This window comes from Salvelinus alpinus, chromosome 1, assembly GCF_045679555.1.
Source record: "Salvelinus alpinus chromosome 1, SLU_Salpinus.1, whole genome shotgun sequence".
NCBI classification, from domain to species: domain Eukaryota; kingdom Metazoa; phylum Chordata; class Actinopteri; order Salmoniformes; family Salmonidae; genus Salvelinus; species Salvelinus alpinus.
The window spans coordinates 79,904,708-79,924,201 of record NC_092086.1 but is presented as its reverse complement, the minus strand read 5'-3'; the positions used below and the strand labels follow the sequence as shown (position 1 = coordinate 79,924,201).

The following is a 19,494-nucleotide window of genomic DNA, read 5'->3' as shown; positions in this document are numbered from 1 at the left end:
TTTGTGTCGCACTGCTTTGCTTTATCTTGGCCAGGTCGCAGTTGTAAATGAGAACTTGTTCTCAACTAGCCTACCTGGTTAAATAAAAAATAAATATAATTCTGCTGAGCGCTTTAAGCTTTGTTCGGCAGTTGGAGTCCAACTGTAAAAGTATTATTCAAGGACATAAAAGGAGAACAGGAGCGTAACGCTGGGGGTGACAGAGATTCATAAATATATGTAGACACACAATCTGGAACCAAATCTGCTCTTTGAAGAAAATGCTAATGCTGTTAATAAAAAGCACTGTCTTATTCACAAAGCATTTAACAATACCTTGCTTGTCAGGTGTCCATTTAAACGTCCAAGAGTTTAAGGTAATGACGTACAAACCAAACTATGACATGCAAAATAAGGTTTGCATGGGACATACTGACCTAGGGATTGAGTGGAAAATAGTCCAATTGCATATAAAACCTATTTCCTCCCTCTAAAAAATGCCTTCTGCCCCAATTCTTCCATGGACCTCAAAGCCCCTTTAAAAAGTGCTAATGATTACTAAGAGTGCTGTTAGCAACACAGAGGAACTGCAGGGGTGCAAAGTAATTGCTGAGGGATTTGGTAAGACTTTGTCCTAGTAAAAGAGAGATCTAGAGAGAAAAAAAGAGCAAAGCAGAGGAAGAGTGTGAAAGTGAGATTAAAAATTAGCTGAAGAGTGGGTAAAGACTTTCTCACCAATGTTGCTGCTACTCTACATCAGAACAGTGATTACTCACCTTGAATTGGACTAAGAATTTTTCTTTAAATGAGTCGGAGGAAAGGGATTTATTCCAGACACCCGAATAGGCCCTCATCCCCGTCATTCGCAGGAGAAAGACAAAGGTTTTGTGGAAGGATCTCGGGGTGCCTTGTGAGGTTTAGACAACGAGTGGCTATCCTGCCTTTGCCATCGGTACTATTGGTCAACGTGCAATCGCTGGATAATAAAATGGACGAACTTAAAGCACGTATATCCTACCAACGGGACATTAAAAACGAATAACTTGTGTTACAGAGTCGTGGCTGAACAACGACATGAATAACACACAGCTGGCAGGTTATACACTGTACCGGCAGGATAGAACAGCAGCCTCTGGAAAGACAAGGGGTGGAGGTATATGTATATTTGTAAACAGCAGCTGGTGCACGATATCATCAACAAGTTTGCAGACAACAATAGTGTGCTTGATTACCAACACTCGGAGTGTGGTGTCACTCGAAGTGTGGGCACTCGGAGTGTGGTGTCAGGAAAACCTCTTACTCAACGGCAACAAAACAAAGGAGATGATCGGGGACTTCAGGAAACAGCAGAGGGAGCACCCCCCTATCCACATCGATGGGACAGTAGTGGAGAAGGTGGAAAGTAAAGTTCCTCGGCGTACACATCACGGACAAACTGAAAATGGTCCACCCACAAAGACAGTGTGGTGAAGGCACAACAGCGCCTCTTCAACCTCAGGAGGCAGAAGAAATTTGGCTTGTCACCTAAGACCCTAAAACTTTTACAGATGCACAATTGAGAGCATCCTGTCGGGCTGTATCACTGCCTGGTACGGCAACTGCACCGCCCACAACCACAAGGCTCTCCAGAGGGTGGTGCAGTCTGCACAACGCATCACCGGGGGAAAACAACCTGCCCTCCAGGACACTGACAGCACCCAATGTCACAGGAAGGCCAAAAAGATCATCAAGGACAACAACCACCCGAGCCACTGCCTGTTCACCCCGCTACCATCCAGAAGGCGAGGTCAGGACAGGAGCATCAAAGCTGGGACCAAGAGACTGAAAAACAGCTTCCATAAACAGCCATCACTAAAACAGAGGCTGCTGCCTACATAGTCTCAAATTATTGGCCACTTTAATAAATGATTCACTAATCACTTTAAATAACGCCACTTTAATAATGTTTACATATCTTACATTACTCATCTCATATGTATATACTGTATTTTATACCATTTACTGTATCTTGCCTATGCCGCTCAGCCATTGCTCATCCATATAGTTATATGTACATATTCTTATTCCATTCCTTTACATTTGTGTGTATGAGGTAGTTGTGGAATTGTTCAATTACTTGCTGATATTACTGCACTGTCGGAAATGGATGAACAAGCATTTCGCTACACTCGCATTAACATCAGCTAACTACAGTTGAAGTCAGAAGTTTACATACACATTAGGCTGGAGTCATTAAAACTCGTTTTTCAACCACTCCACAAATTTCTTGTTAACAAACTATAGTTTTGGCAAGTCGGTTAGGACATCTACTTTGTGCATGACAAGTACTTTTTCCAACAATTATGTGATAGCTTAAGAAGCTTCTGATCGGCTAATTGACATAATTTGAGTCAATTGGCGCTGTACCTGAGGCCTACCTTCAAACTCAGTGCCTCTTTGCTTGACATCATGGGAAAAGCAAAAGAAATCAGCCTCAGAAAAAAAATGTTGACCTCCACAAGTCTGGTTCATCCTTGGGAGCATTTTCCAAATGCCTGAAGGTACCACGTTGATCTGTATAAACACCATGGGACCACGCAGCCGTCATACCGCTCAGGAAGGAGACGCGTTCTGTCTCTTAGAGATTAACGTACTTTGGTGTGAAAAGTGCAACTCAATCCCAGAACAACAACAAAGGACCTTGTGAAGATGCTGGAGGAAACAGGTACAAAAGTATCTATATCCACAGTAAAACGAGTCCTATATCTGTCACGGCCGTCGAAAGAACTGGACCAAAGCGCAGCGTGGTGAGCATACATATTCCTTTTTAATAGAATGACGCCGACAAAACAATAAACAATACAAAAACGACCGTGAAGCTTAAGGGCTATAGTGCCACAAACAAAGACAACTTCCCACACAGAAAGGATTGAAAAGGGCTACCTAAGTATGGTTCCCAATCAGAGACAACGATAGACAGCTGTCCCTGATTGAGAACCATACCAGGCCAAAACAAAGAAATACAAAACCATAGAAAATAGAACAAAGAATGCCCACCCAAATCACACCCTGACCAAACCCAAAATAGAGACATGAAAAGCTCTCCAAGGTCAGGGCGTGACAATATTGACATAACCTGAAAGCCCGTTCAGCAAGGAAGACGCCACTGCTCCAAAACCGCCATAAAAAAGCACATGATCGTACTTTTTGGAGAAATGCCCTCTGGTCTGAGGAAACAAAAATATAACTGTTTGGTCATAATGACCATTGTTATGTTTGGAAGAAAAGGGGGAGGCTTGCAAGCCGAAGAACACCATCCCAACCGTGAAGCACAGGGGTGGCAGCATCATGTTGTGGGGTTGCTTTGCTGCAGAAGGGACTGGTGCACTTCACAAAATAGATGGCATCATGAGGCAGGAAAATTATGTGGATATATTGAAGGGACAATGACCCCAAGCATACTTCCAAAGTTGTGGCAAAATGGCTTAAGGACAACAAAGTCAAGGTATTGGAGTGGCAATCACAAAGCCCTGACCTCAATCTTACAGAACATTTGTGGGTAGAACTGAAAAAGCGTGTGCGAGCAAGGAGGCCTATAAACCTGACTCCGTTACACCAGCTCTGTCAGGAGGAATGGGCCAAAATTCACCCAACTTATTGTGGGAAGCTTGTGGAAGGCTACCCGAAATGTTTGACCCAAGTTAAACAATTTAAAGGCAATGCTACCAAATACTAATTGAGTGTATGTAAACTTCTGACCCACTGGGAATGTGATGAAAGAAATAAAAGCGAAAATAAATCATTCTCTCTACTATTATTCTGACATTTCACATTCTTAAAATAAAGCGGTGATCCTAACTGACCTAAGACAGGGCATTTTTAATAGGATTAAATGTCAGGAATTGTGAAAAACTGAGTTTAAATGTATTTGGCTAAGGTGTATGTAAACTTCTGACTTCAACTGTATGTGTATGTGACCAAAAACATTTTATATCTAAGGAAGTCTCAAAAATAACTCTAGACCTCTAGACACCTTTACTTCATACAAGGAGACACGTACAAAGCTCTCCCTCGCCCTCCATTTGGCAAATTTGAACATAATTCTATCCTCCTGTTTCCTGCTTATAAGCAAAAACTAAAGCAGGAAGCACCAGTGACTCGGTCAATAAAAAAATTCTCAGATGAAGCAAATGCTAAGCTACAGGACTGTTTTGCTAGCAGAGACTGGAAAATGTTCTAGGGTTTTTCCGATGACATTGAGGAGTACACCACAGTCACTGGCTTCATCAATAAGTGCATCGATGATGTCGTCCCCACAGTGACTGTACATACATGCCCCAACCAGAAGCCATGGATTACAGGCAACATCCGCACTGAGATAAAAGGGTAGAGCTGCTTCTTTCAAGGAGTGGGACACTAACCCGGAAGCTTATAAGAAATGCCCTCTGACGAACCATCACAGGCAAAGCATCAATACAGGACTAAGATTGAATCGTACTACACCGGCTCCGACGCGCATCAGATGTGGCAGGGCTTGCAAACTATTACAGACGACTAAGGGAAGCACAGCCGAGAGCTGCCCAGTGACTCGAGCCTACCAGACGAGCTAAATTACGTCTATGCTCGCTTCGAGGCAAGTAACACTGAAACATGGATGAGAGCATCAGCTGTTCCGGACGATTGTGTGATCACACTCTCCGCAGCCGATGTGAGTAAGACCTTTAAACAGGTCAACATTCTCAAGGCCGCAGGGCCAGATGGATTACTAGGACGTGTACTCCGAGCATGTGCTGACCAGCTGGCAAGTGTCTTCACTGACATTTTCAAACTCTCCCTGTCTGAGTCTGTAATACCAACATGTTTCAAGCAGACCACCATAGTCACTGTGCCCAAGACCACTAAGGTAACCTGCCTAAATGACTACAGACCCGTAGCACTCATGTCAGTAGCCATGCAATGCTTTGAAAAGCTGGTCATGGCTCACATCAACACCACTATCCCAGAAACCATAGACCCACTCCAATTTGCATACTGCCTCAACAGATCATGCAATCTCTATTGCACTTCACACCTGGACAAAAGGAACTCCTATGTGAGAATGCTATTCATTGACTACAGCTTAGCATTCAACATCATAGTGCCCTCAAAGCTCATCACTAAGCTAAGGATCCTGGGACTAAATGCCTCCCTCTGCAACTGGATCCTGGACTTCCTGACGGTCGCCCCCAGGTGGTAAGGGTAGCTTACAACACATCCGCCACACTGATCCTCAGGGATGCGATCAGTCCCCTCCTGTACTTCCTGTTCACTCATGACTGCACGGCCAGGCACGACTCCAACACCATCATTAAGTTTGCCGATGACACAACAGTGGTAGGCCTGATCACTGACAATGACGAGACAGCCTATAGGGAGGAGGTCAGAGACCTGACCGTGTGGTGCGAGGACAACAACCTCTCCCTCAACGTGATCAAGACAAAGGAGATGATTGTGGACTACAGGAAAAGGAGGACCGAGCACGCCGCCATTCTCACGTACGGGGCTGTAGTGGAGCAGGTTGAGAGCTTCAAGTTCTTTGGTGTCCACATCACCAACAACTAACAAGGTCTAAGCACACCAACACAGTCTAGAAGAGGGCACGACAAAACCTATTCCCCCTCAGGACGCTGAAAAGATTTTGCATGGGTCCTCAATCATCAAAAGGTTAAACAGCTGCACCATCAAGAGCATCCTGATGGGTTGCAACACTGCCTGGTATGGCAACTGTTCAGCCTCCAACCACAAGGCACTACAGAGGGTAATGAGTACGGACCAGCCATCCAGGACCTCTATACCAGGTGGTGTCAGAGGAAGGCCCTAGAAATTGTCAAAGACTCCAGGCACCCTAGTCATAGACTTCTCTGCTACCGCACGGCAAGCGGTACCAGAACGCCAAGTCTAGGTCCATGAGGCTTCTAAACACCTACCCCCAAGCCATAAGACTCCTAATAAAATGGCTACCCAGACTATTTGCATTCCCCCCCTTTTACACTGCTGCTACTCTGTTATTATCTATGCATAGTCACTTTAATAACTCTACCTACATGTACATACTACCTCAATTGCCTTGACTGGCCGGTGCGTACCCCCTGTATATAGCATCGCTATTGTTATTTTACTGCTTCTCTTTAATTACTTTTTTTTGTGGTATTTTTTTTTTAAACTTCATTGTTGTGGTTAAGGACTTGTAAGCATTTCACTGTAAGGTCTACACTTGTTGTATTTGGCGCAAGTGACATAACATTTGGTTTGATGACTGAATATTGATGAGAGCTGTTAGCAGTTGTCGATGGATATTGCTTGACTGTTTGGATGAGAAAACATGAAATGATGGAAAGCTGCGGAATTACTAATTACCTTAAATATACTGAGATGCAGCTGCACCTGGGGTTCAGCGATTGCTGCTGCATTTCTTTCATTGTTTGAGTATACAATGACTTGGAATGGCTGGTAGTAAAGGGATATGACAGCATTCCGGTGCAACGTCAGATAGGACCATTCCCTGAAACACGTGCCTCGAAATGAACACTGGTTCAGACGTGGTGGTTTAAGGGCTTTCAAAGACAATCAAAAGCTTGGTTTTCAATCCCAAAATGTGAACTGCACCACAAGAGGTGGGGGGGATTTGAGTGCAATCTATGCATTCACAGTGACTATGCAAACAGCAAAATCAAACTACCGAACCCTGATAAGATCAGAAGTTAAGCTGGTCAAAAAGTTACAGGAATTCGAGCGGATGACCGGATTTGCATCTGTTCGATTATATCAGATTTTAAAAAAATCAAATCTGGGTGGATATACTGTACAGTATATAGTCACAACAACCCAACATATATAGAGTTTCATTACCTGACCATTTGAATATCATACCTGGTAATTCTTGTTTAGAGAAACCAATGGATGAAACCATCAGGACAGATTAGTACATATCCACTGGCTTTTAATGTTGGACTTGCTCAATTGAATTTTGAACAGGTTTTGTATAATGCCATGAATGAAATAGAGCTGTGCTTGCTTTTTAGGTTTCCTATCAATATTCAGAACAGTGATGGATCGGTCAGTAGTTGGCACTCTGAGTGACATACCCTGTCCACCACAGCTCAGGCCCCTGGTTGCAAGCCTCCCCTGGTCCCCAGACACCAGTACCTGCTCTCCCTCTGTGAAGATCCTGCGACCAAAGCTCCAGGTGATGGTGGGGGTGGGGTCTCCTGAGGCCTCGCAGGTCAGGGTGATCTGCTCCTCCAGCTCTGATGCAGTCTGGTTGACCAGGTAGGTGATCTTAGGTTGCACTAGAGAAGGTAAAAAATACAATAAATTGATGGATGACAATGGAATACATTGCTTGTATGCACATTGCTATAGTAAAACCAATAAAACCAATTCTAAAGCCCAAAAACACAACATTCTTTTACCACAGTTAATAGTAATTATTTTGCTCTTACCGAACACATTCAAGCTGACTTCCTCCTCTTTCTCCCCGGCCTTGTTCCGGGCGATGCATGTGTAATCTCCTTCATCCACTTTCTTGACATCCTTTATTATCAGCTCCGAGCCGTCGTTGTTCAGGCCGTACTTATCGTTCGATTCAAGGACAATGTTGTTACTGAGGGGGGAAAGGCAGAAATGCAGAGTTCACGTCACTGATGTCTGTCTCCACAGCATGAAGGTAAAAATAGTCGTCTTCACTCAGAGTATGATCTTTTTGGGGGCCGTATCTCAGTAGATCAGCTGGTAAACAAAAGGCCTGGCTCAGAACCATAATGTCACGTTGGCATGAAGAGATTCGGGAGACAGGTGCAGGGAACGCGTAATAGTTATTTTTTATTATCCCCCAAATTACAGCATGCCGTGTAAAGGCACGGGGACGAAGACCAAATAAACAACAAAAACACAGGGTTGAAACTCAAACAAACAGAGTGAGGACCTTCAATAAATAACACACGGGACGAGACCCGTAATCATCTGCACAATCCACAAGGGCACGAAAGCCAAAACACACAGCACAGGTACTCACACGCACCAACGGACAATGTAACAATAAATTGACAGCACCATGGTGAACAAAGGGCACATCTATACAAATACAATCACTGGGAATAGCGGCAAGGTGTGCGCAAGGAAACTTCCAGAGGGATCCGTGACACATAAAACCAATGTCTTTAGAGCTACTGACCAGACATCCAGGACAGAAATCAAAAAGCTTTTGTCTTTGTTTCTCTGGCTCTGCTTTGTTACCATAGCTGCATCATGGCTGTTTTACAAAGGGACTACATCCATAGGATGGTGATACACTGTATGATGTCAAGTTGAGGAATTTCTTCGGCACTCTTGACCGAGCACTCTCTTTGAACCATGACATGCCTGAGCCTCCCTTGAACTCTAAATCAGATGTGCACACACTGAGTTTGGACTGCGGTCCCACATCTGTATGCTTCTAAGAGCTTCAATCCTGAAGTAGCCTCTAAGGGATACCAAATGACAGGCCTGTCAACGGCCAGGAAATAAATAAAAAATGTTAGGAGTTTCTGCCCCCCTACTCCCTCCCTTCACCCTACCTCGCTTGTCTCCTTCCTCCTCTGGCGAGGCCTAGCCCTAATCGGATGCATCTCCTCATCCTCCTATCCTTCTCATTCGTTTACACTCCAAGAGGAGCTAGAGAAGCAGTGTTGGAATTATTCTCATACTATACTAGAGGGCCCATTGTGTCAACAGTTATGCTGAGGATATATCAAACAAATGAGCTTTGGCCATCTTCAAGGTACTACATAAATATAATTCAATACTGTTGACCATCCTCTTATCATGAGAATGCTAACCAAAAAGATTAGAAAAAAGTTAAAATAAACAACCCTTATTCACTTCACAGTCACCTCCTCAACCAGTCACAACAAGCCAGTTTGTTTATGCTCATTAAAAGACAAGGTGGTCGGTGTGACGTACCGGGCCCAGGTGACTGTGGGTTCAGGGAAGCCGTCAGCGTCACAGGCCAGCATCACAGACTGGTTGACGTCCGCCGTGGCATTCACCTCCGACTGCCTTGTGCGGATGCTAGGGAGCACTGAAACACAGACAGACATGGATACAAGCATTATTCAAAGATACAGCGGTCATACGTGAGTAGGAAATAAATTATACTAAGATGATACTAAGATAAGACATTTTAAGGGTGTTATATGCTTCTAAAAAATCTTAAAATGTATAATCAGATCATGATTCACTATACTGGTTGACTAAGTATGATAGGAGAAAATAAATGTTACTGTAGGCTTGATACAGGCTTATTTTCTCTGTCATAATTCTGTAATGCCAGCAGCATACCACCCTGCATACCACTGCTGGCTTGCTTTTGAAGCTAAGCAGGGTTGGTCCTGGTCAGTCCCTGGATGGGAGACCAGATGCTGCTGGAAGTGATGTTGGAGGGCCAGTAGGAGGCACTCTTTCCTCTGGTCTAAAAAATATCCCATTGCCCCAGGGCAGTGATTGGGGACACTGCCCTGTGTAGAGTGCTGTCTTTTGGATGGGATGTTAAACGGGTGTCCTGACTCTCTGAGGTCATTAAAGATCCCATGGCACTTATCTTAAGAGTAGGGGTGTTAACCCCGGTGTCCTGGCTAAATTCCCAAGCTGTCCCTCATACCATCACGGTCACCTAATCATCCCCAGCTTACAATTGGCTCATTCATCCCCCTCCTCTCCCCTGTAACTATTCCCCAGGTCGTTGCTGCAAATGAGAATGTGTTCTCAGTCAACTTACCTGGTAAAATAACGGATAAATAAAAAATAAATAAAAATGGTGTTCATAAGTGCACAGTATTGCATATATAACTACACTATATTCTAATTGTGCTCGGATGCAAATCCAAGGGCGAGAGCATAGGCGGTGAAAGAGGGGTAGGGTGAGAGGGAGGATGTGATACTCACCGTTGACGATGACCTTGATGATCTTTAGGTCAATCTCTCCCCTGGTCATTACACGGGCCTCACAGGTGTACCCCCCTTCATCTGTTTTCTTGATGCCTCGGATCTGGAGGTGGTTGTTGGTCAGGATCTTAAATCGAACTATGACCGCAAGAGAAGGCAAACCGCAAGAGAAGGAAACAGAGAAGGGTCATTTATCCTTAACAGTGGGTGGTGTGGGTTTAAGACAAGGCAACATGGTAAAAGCACACATAATGTGCGACTTCAGGAGGCATGGTCTCCGTTACAGAGGAATGCTGTATTCCCCCCCCCCCCCCCCAGCAGCAATATAGCTAACAATGTAAAAATATTGCATGAGTTATTTCTGTTGGCTGGAACTAGGAAACATAAGGAGGGGTGGAGAGAACATACCTTTATTTTTATTTTTTTATAAATAGGACCATATGATAGGGTACATAACTCACCATCAGAAATAGATTGATCTGTAATATTAGTGGCATAAATTAATCAAAAGAAAGCTCTACCATCCATCAATTGGAATAATGTTTATTTACCTATGTTCAATGTTTATTTAGACAAATTAAATGCCATACTATTCACTGTGATATTTCTTTACATTGCTCCACAGAGCATTGCCATGACATGGTGCCTCTAACAGCGTTGTATACGAGAATACGTGTCTTATTCTATATCTTTTATATCCATACTGTAGTAAATGTGGTAAAACATGGTAATGTAAACATACAGATGCTGAAACCACTACTACTTCTTGAATTGCGTCATCAAAGCTCTACTATGTAAATATTCTATGAACCCTCTAAGTTCAAACATCTGGCAGCCAGCGTATAAATATTGTATGGCAACTGTGTTCTGTTAACCCTCTTCTGAAGCAGTGCCAGATGTATATCTGGTTTACTGAATGTGTATTTGGGCAAAAGCTTTGAATTCATTAACCAGACTTTTTAAATAGCTCTCTGAGCTGTGAAACACATATTAGCATGAAAAATACTTGTAATTTGAGCTATAAGCACATGCAGCTTTGATAAGGAAAAGGTTAACTGGAGCAATGTGGAAAATTGTATTTACATAAGCAGTATGGGTTTCAATCTGGGCTACAATTAGTGGTTTTCCAGTGAAAAACACAACCCGTCCAGGGTCCAAGAAAACACCACACACCAGAGCGCTGCGGTCACCCTTTGCTTCCCAGTGGTTGCAAGAGGGAGGGGTCCTCTAAGGTTAAAATAGTGCAATATGGAGAGAAACAAAATCCTTCAGGCAGCATCCCACTCGACTTGACTAAATCGTCTAAATATGAACCCTTCAAATTCTTTCACAACCGACAACAACCATTCCTCCTGATCAAGAAATATCCTGTTTCCTGTTCTCTCTTCATCCATTATGTCAGAACACTTGAATTACCAAAAGGCAGGGCTGTGCACTTAGGGAGGGAGCGAGTGAGTGTGGGGGTGAATGAAAAAAAGTTGGCAGATAGATGAAAGCAAATAAAAAATATAAAAAATGGTAAAGTGGAGAGCCGCATGACTCTGGCAGTAGGCAACCCAGACATTGGCACATCGAACTGTGCACAAGCCTTACCGTCTTTTGCAACCTGGATCTTTGAGCCTTTGTGCTTCCAGATGATGTCAGCGGGAGGCGAGCTGACGACGTCACAGATGATGTCAGCGTCATCCCCTTCATTGAACTCCTGTGGGGAAGGGGCGTTCTTGAAGGTTATCTTTTCTGTAGGGGAGAAGAATAGAAGTCCACCGTCAACTGGATTTCCTGAACCAGTCAACAAACTTAATTAACCAACATGTTCTATGGCAAGCACTTTCTTTGTTACCCAGTCTATGCATTTGAAAGAGTGCTAACTGTAGTGGCATTCCATCTGTTCAAAAATAATATACTTCATACTATACAGTTAGTATAGTTGTATATGCTGGTTCTCTAAATGAAGATACATTGTTGGATACCATTACAATGATACTAGGGCAAAGATACAATCAACAATACCGTATATTATTTTTTCCAAGACCTGCTCACCACTCCAAGTCAGTATCAGGTAATCCCAACAATAAATTATCAGCATACTGCAGACCTGCAACAGGTAACCCTCATTGACTCTTGTTTTAACTCACGTCCTCACTCGACGCATAGGCCCAATGGTTCAGTTCTAGACAATCTTGTACCTATACCAATTCAAACCAATCCTATGGCATTTTCAAATAAGGGGTTACCTACTGATCATAGCATGCTTGTATTAGAGACTTCATCTGACCTTAAGTCCCGCAGCTGCGGTCTTGGATTTGTTCATGTAAATGCAAGAAGTTTGATTTCAAAGGTGGAATCAATCCAATGTGGACATTCTGGTAATTTCTGAAACTTGCTGATGTGTCTGTCTGGTTATAATGTTTCCAGATTAGACAGAATTGGCAGAGGTGGGGGTGTTGTCATATTTACAAAGGACAATTTTTATGTTTCTGTATCTCTTGCTACCTCTGTCCCTAAGCGCTTTGATTGGCTCGCTCTTAATATGAGCCTTGGTCATAATAACCAGTAGACACTAGTAGGAATGCATCACCCTCCCTCTGCTCCCTCATGTGCTCTTAACCAATTCATCTGAAATTTAATATGGTAATCTGAACTATTCATTATGGGCAATTTTAATATTGATTAGAAGACATCAGGGTCAGATACGCTGAAATATATTTACTCTGCGCTAAGCCGGTCTCAGCTGATAACTGAGCCTACACGGCCGAATCCTAAAGAAATTGGACAGTGCGGTTAGATTAACAAAAATGTAAGCTTTCTGCCCATGTAAGACATGTCTATGTCCTGGAAAGTTTGCTGTTACTTATGTGTTAATCACATTAGCGCACGTTAGCTCAATCGTCCCAGTATAGGGACACCGATCCCTTACAGGTTTTAAGATACTAAGATTTAAAGTGGGCTTTTTCTTTTACAGAAACAGATCTAGTCTCTCTCGTCAGTAGGACGCAGATGGTGCAGTCAACCTTTGTCTGTTCTTGATTATGGTGATACTATTTATCAAAGTACAGTTGCCTCTACTCTTAAATTCCTGGATGATGTTTTTCATAGCGGCCTAACAATCACAGGAAACAGTTGTATTACTCATCACTGTATTCTTTCCCAAAATGTTGTGCTGAACCTCTTTGAAGTCACATAGATGACATCATTATGCTCTGTTTGTTTACAATGCCCTGCTCCACAAGCTTCTGACTTACCTAACTTCACTGTTAAGATTTAAAATGACAAGTTCTCAAACTCGTTCACAAGGTTGGTTAACTCTGGACACCCCTTTGGCGTTCACAGAATTAAGTAAGTTATCCTTTAGATTTCTTGATCCACATGTTTTGAATGATCTTCAAAATACATTTCGAATAGATGCTTTAGTGTCCCTAGGGCAGTTCAGGCAGAGGACAGAGGATTTTTTATAATGAAGAATGTGTTTGTTTTAGTTGAATGTGTTTTCTGTTTGTTGTGTATATTTATCTTTGTCTGTGCAATATGTGTTGTGCTTTATTATAATTTGTTTCATATTGTATTTGATTTTTTATGCAATTGCATATGCAGGGCTCCCTCACAAAAGAGAGACACTGGTCTCAATGGTGACTCCCTGATTAAATAAAGGTAAATAAATAATGTGGGAGGCCAATTGAAGTAAACAAATATGAACAGAATCTGCAGACAAGTTTAAATTACATTCTTCAAAATTACATTGTGCACTCCACAAACATGTACAGATAATATAGTGAGAGGATTTAATTTAGTGGTAATCCGCTAAAGTACAATGAAGAATAGGACCTTGTTTCAAGCAGTTTGAGAGGGAACTTACGGAAGATTTTAACGTTGACGGTGCCCTGAGACTCCTTGTCTCCATTTTTGGCAACACACTTGTAGATGCCGGCATTGTCCACGTTGGCGTTATAGATCGTGAGAGTGGACGAGGACTCGTCGTTGCGGTTCACGAGGATGTCCTGTCTGTTCGGTAGGAGCTTCTCACCGTTCGGGGCATACCAATCAATGTCCTTTACATCTCCGACAACTGAGGGACAAATAGAGGCAGGGTGGACGTGTGAGTAGAGTGCGAATGCACTGTATGTGTCTACAGCAGTTAATATGATTGACAACAGAGAAAAATGTGCTGCTTTGCGAGATGATGTCTGAGGTATGCATTATAGCTTTTTTTTAAGGTTAACAGGTTTCTCTACTTAGCAACATAACATCCATCCTAATGCTGTTTAAGTTACCTCTGCAAGACGAAAATCTGTCATGAACATAAGATAAAACCTAAAAAGTATATAACGTAGGCATAATGTCACAACATCTCACTCTGAACAAAGACGTGAACATCCTGATAAACTAGACCGAGTAAACATTGTTTTGGTACAAATGGATTAATACTAGGGCAGCATTCCCTAGGGCTACCGGCTTCAAGGACATGCATTATTTATTACATATTTGCTCAGATGATGTACTACCTAAAAAAAATAAAAAAATACAAATGAAACTTGAGAAGTTCTATCGCATTCTCCACCATTGATGTTTTGAAAGGGCAAAGCAAAGTCACGTTTCCTGGATTCTTTCACTCCCTCTTCATTCATAATGGAATAAAGAAGTGTTGAGAAAAACAGTATTTTGCAGACTTTTTACTGCAAAAGAATTACACAGTTGGCTACAGTTCTTTTCATTCAAAGGAAACATCATTAAAGTGAGATGGTTTCATCTTTCTTCCATGACATATTGAGCCTCTCTTCTGTCTTTGCAATTCCACAACAGGACGCTGACCTGCAGCAGACTGCCAGTAGTGTGGGGGGTGGGGGTGTAACAACCACAGTTGCAGGTTGGCATCCCGGGAAGCCCATGCTACTGAATCCATGAGAACTGCTGTAGCACCTGCACTTTATTTGGAATCCTCAGTCCGAATACAGTAGCTAAGTGGGGGTTTGCTGTTGTGGAGACGATGGTATCTGTACCACACCTACCTTCGCAGAGGAAGAATTTTGACTCCCCCATACTGATCTCTCCTTGCATCGGGGTGATCTCCACCTGCAGGGAGGCTGGAAGAGAAAAACAGAGAGCAGGTCTCAGAACAGTTCAAGTAAAAATGTGTTTAAACAGAGCAGGTCCTGGAGCAGTTGTGCCCAAGGGGAGAATGACTATGACAGGATGACACAGGGGCAAAGCACAGTGAGGCAAGGCAAGGCAAGACACATTTTAATGCATCAAAAATTTCACTGAACATCTGCTGCTGATCAACCTGAGATGAGCCATTTCCCACCCTTCACTTTTCCGTTTGATGCTGCATTTATGCCGTTAATTGGATTTTGTTGACAAACAAGCATTTTTTTATTTGCAGCGTCATTTTAGAAGAAGCACAGTCACTAAAACAAACTGGAGCAGACAAAGTCAGAGTTGGTATGCCAAGACAACAAATGGAAACACATAAACCCACATTGTAGGCTTATAGGCCACAGTAGCATGTATTTTTGGACCTCTAGATGTGCAAATTGTCAGAGACTTGGCAAGGTCCCAGCATTGCTAGTGCGCATGTGATGTTGGGCTGTGTAAACTGGATGCAACCCGGATATACTATAGACGGCCCAAGAATCGGCGTATGCAAACGTTAGTAGATTTAGTTGAAAACAACGGGCGGACATCTTGGACGCAGTCTCCAGTTCTTTTATACCTCAGTGGCAATTACTCAGGGGTCCGGAGACTTGATGATGTTTCATATTTTATTCATTTTTTAACCTTTTAACTAGGCAAGTCAGTTAAGAACAAATTCTCATTTACAATGACGGCCTACCAAAAGGCCCCCTGCGGGGCATGGGATTAAAAATAAATTAAATAAAAATATAGGACAACACACACACACACATCACGACGAGACAACACAACACCACATAAAGAGAGACCTAAGACAACAACATAGCATGGCAGCAACACAACATGACAACAACATGGTAGCAACACAAAATGGCAGCAGCACAAAACAGGGTACAAACATTATTGGGCACAGACAACAGCACAAAGGGCAAGAAGGTAGAGACAACAACACATCACACAACTGTCAGTAGTAAGAGTGTCCATGATTGAGTCTTTGAATGAAGAGATGGAGATAAAACTGTCCAGTTTCAGTGTTTGTTGCAGCTCGTTCCAGTCGCTAGCTGCATCGAACTGAAAAGACGAGCGACCCAGGGATGTGTGTGCTTTGGGGACCTTTAACAGAATGTGACTGGCAGAACTGGTGTTGTATGTGAAGGATGCAGTAGATATCTCAGATAGGGGGGAGTGAGGCCTAAGAGGGTTTTATAAATAAGCGTCAACCAGCGGGTCTTGCGACAGGTACACAGAGATGACCAGTTTACAGTGGAGTATAGAGTGCAGTGATGTGTCCTATAAGGAGCTTTGGTGGCAAATCTGATGGCCGAATGGTAAAGAACATCAAGCCGCTCGAGAGCACCCTAACCTGCCGATCTAAAATGGCACCTAAAGCCTCGAATTTCACTCAAGACTAATGAAAGCCACCTAACTGAGGTATCCCAGTGTTCTCTCTTTTTCATCTTTCACAGACTCCACGCTCAGGAAGTGTAATTCCATAAATCATAGCATATTAGCTTCCTGAGATGCTGCCTAATACATTTCATCTTTCTGCATCAGCTAAAGCAGGTGACACAGATGAGATTTAGAATGTACCGGAGAGAAGCAGCTGGTGTTTGTTCTCTTCTGCTTTGCTGGATAAATTAAAGAGGAATCAACTCCCAACTTGGTGAGAGACAAGAGAGATATACTCAACATTTTCATACCTTAAAGATTTACATAATCTTAACCCTAGGTGTGCCGGGACGACAGCAGAGGTCTCTTTCTTCAAAAGTTCTCTGATCTGATAGCGCCTATTTAGGAACTGTTCTCTTCACAAAACAGGTCAGGCACTCTCTCTGCCAAGATCTGTGCCTCAAGAGTGAAGCACAGAGTGCAAAGCCGATACAACATTGAATTCTAAAATGAACTTAACATAAGATTTACCATGACTCGGCTGACACTATTCATACATTGTCTCTCTACCAACCCTGATAGATGTCAGGTTGAACCCAGGTGATACTCAGCTCAGCTGCATTCAACTGACCTGATTCTGGGCTGGTACCTCAAACTGGCTGTGCAGCAACCACCAACGCATAAGAGCTAATGCTAAAGCTAACACATAGTCGACTAGGTGGGACACAGTGGTGGCTGTCCGTGCTGTGCTTTTTAAACCCTTCCTCACAATATGGCAGACTGACAGCGCTGTTAAACTTCAGCTAAAATAACAGGGGAGAACAGACATTGAAGGTGCAATATGCAGAAATGGCTCTGCCATTTCATGGTTGCTAAAATTAGAATAGTTAACCTAATTTCAGTTTGTGACAAAATAAGCAATGTAGTGTAGAGAATCATTGTACCATCTGACCCGCTGTGAAATATATTTTCAATAACAAAAAAAGATTGTATTTTCAGGTGTTTTAAGCTGGTGTACAGAACCTAAAGTAAAAGATGCAAAAACGCACCTTGAGAACGGAAGCATAGACATAGCGCACATAGAACAGATCTACTGCTTCTCAGACTTACTTTCAATGAGAAGGACAGATCTATAACTGACATTTCTATGTGTGTGTCAGGTCATCCAAAAGTGACATATTGCAGCTTTAATGGAAACAAGAAAATACCTTTCCTTGTATCTAACAGAGGCCATACATTATACATTGTGACATTTGGTAACCCTTTACTCGACACCTAGCATCATAACACATTGTGACAGTCATAACCGTGTCATAATATGCCATAACAGCTCACATAACATGTCATAACACATGACATATTTAGACCTGTGACGTTATTCTATGGCTGGTTATGACACCAACATAAGAGTGTCAAAACCCACAAAATCTACCACACAAGGCACAACATTCCATTACACCATAGCCTACTTGTCAACAGTATTTTTATGTTATATAACATTTTCTGAAATGTACCATATTGAATTATCATTGTAATTGCGCACACATTGATGTCAAACATGCACCTACCCCAAATGCTCTGTTGCTGATGACTGAGATGAATGCAGGAGCATATTTCAGGAGCAGGACAAGACACCCTCTTTTTGACAGATATCTGACATAAGGGCATGTATGTGATAGGCCTATCTGGCTTATATGATTCTGATGGTCACAATGCTTCTTGACAGTGTCATAATGTGTAAAAACATTACTTTAGAGAATTCATTACAACAACAAAGGATTTAACTTTCAAACTAAAGTTTGTCAGGGAAAAAACACATTTTAATAAATGTGGGTTTTGACACACTTATGCAGGTGTCATAACAGCCATAACATAATGCATATCAGGTGTAAATATATGGTTCATGACAGCGTTATGATCATATTATGACAAGTTGTCATCTGTTGACATTATGACATGGTTATGAGCGTGTCAAAGTGTTATGACACTAGGTGTCAAATAAAGTGTTACCTGACAGGTTTCCAAAATGCCCTTCAGGCTTCTTACTTTGTAATGAACTACTGGACTAGGACTGTCCCCGACTAAAAAACATCTTGGTCGATCAAGAGTCGTCAGTTCTTTAGACCAATTAATTTGTCAATTTTTAAACATGTATTTTCCATATATTGACATGTGTGTTTTAATCAAATCAACTACATCCACTGAGCTTGTCTGATGCTTTAAGCACACTGTTTGATTAAATAACTAAGACACTCAAATGACTAGAGGGAGTCGGACCAATTGATTTGATTGTGCCGGGCCGGACTTGCTGCACTGTGTTAAATACAAAAAGACAAGGAGTGACTGTATGACTAGCACCCGTTGTTTCGCTCTCCTCCCTGCTACAGCGACCACCACAGAATATCAACAGTGTTTATCGCTCTGTCTGTGTTGCTGAAGCTGCAACATAATTACAGCCATTTCTGACTGAAAAGTTCTGTTTCCGAAATCCCTTGTTTATGAAAAACATTCCCTAATCCCTCAATCCTTGCTCTCTTTACGTGACACATGTATGCATCGCATGCACGTTACCAGTAGGGCCTGACCTACAGCAGATCATAATCACATCAATAAATTGGCTATAACAAACTTTGAACACTAACACATGACAGCAAAATACAGTTGAAGTCAGAAGTTTACATACACTTAGGTTGGAGTCATTAAAACTCGTTTTTCAACCACTCCACAAATTTCTTGTTAAAACTATAGTTTTGGCAAGTCGGTTAGGACATCTACTTTGTGCATGACAAGTTATTTTTCCAATTGTTTACAGACAGATTATCTCACTTATAATTTACTGAACCACAATTCCAGTGTGTCAGAAGTTTACATACACTAAGTTGACTGTGCCTTTAAACAGCGTGGAAAATCTCAGAAAATGATGTCATGGCTTTAGAAGCTTCTGATATGCTAATTGACATAATTTGAGTCAATTGGAGGTGTACCTGTGGATGTATTTCAAGGCCTACCTTCAAACTCAGTGCCTCTGCTTGACATCATGGGAAAACCCCCAAAAAATCA

The 19,494-nt window shown here is 42.3% G+C and overlaps 1 protein-coding gene across 13 annotated transcripts in view; it reads right to left on the bottom strand.

The window, feature by feature from the left end:
- The window catches only part of LOC139530740 (neural cell adhesion molecule 1-like), a 283,644-nt gene that overhangs the window by 73,881 nt on the left and 190,269 nt on the right, over positions 1–19,494 (bottom strand). For all 13 annotated transcript variants that reach the window (XM_071327406.1, XM_071327422.1, XM_071327429.1 and 10 more), the window contains exons 2-8: positions 14,922–14,996; positions 13,772–13,981; positions 11,512–11,655; positions 9,919–10,056; positions 8,938–9,055; positions 7,440–7,600; positions 7,144–7,286 (exon numbers count right to left, since the gene is read on the bottom strand). In XM_071327406.1, coding sequence (XP_071183507.1) covers positions 7,144–7,286; positions 7,440–7,600; positions 8,938–9,055; positions 9,919–10,056; positions 11,512–11,655; positions 13,772–13,981; positions 14,922–14,996 — 989 coding nt within the window. The remainder of the gene's footprint in view (positions 1–7,143; positions 7,287–7,439; positions 7,601–8,937; positions 9,056–9,918; positions 10,057–11,511; positions 11,656–13,771; positions 13,982–14,921; positions 14,997–19,494) is intronic.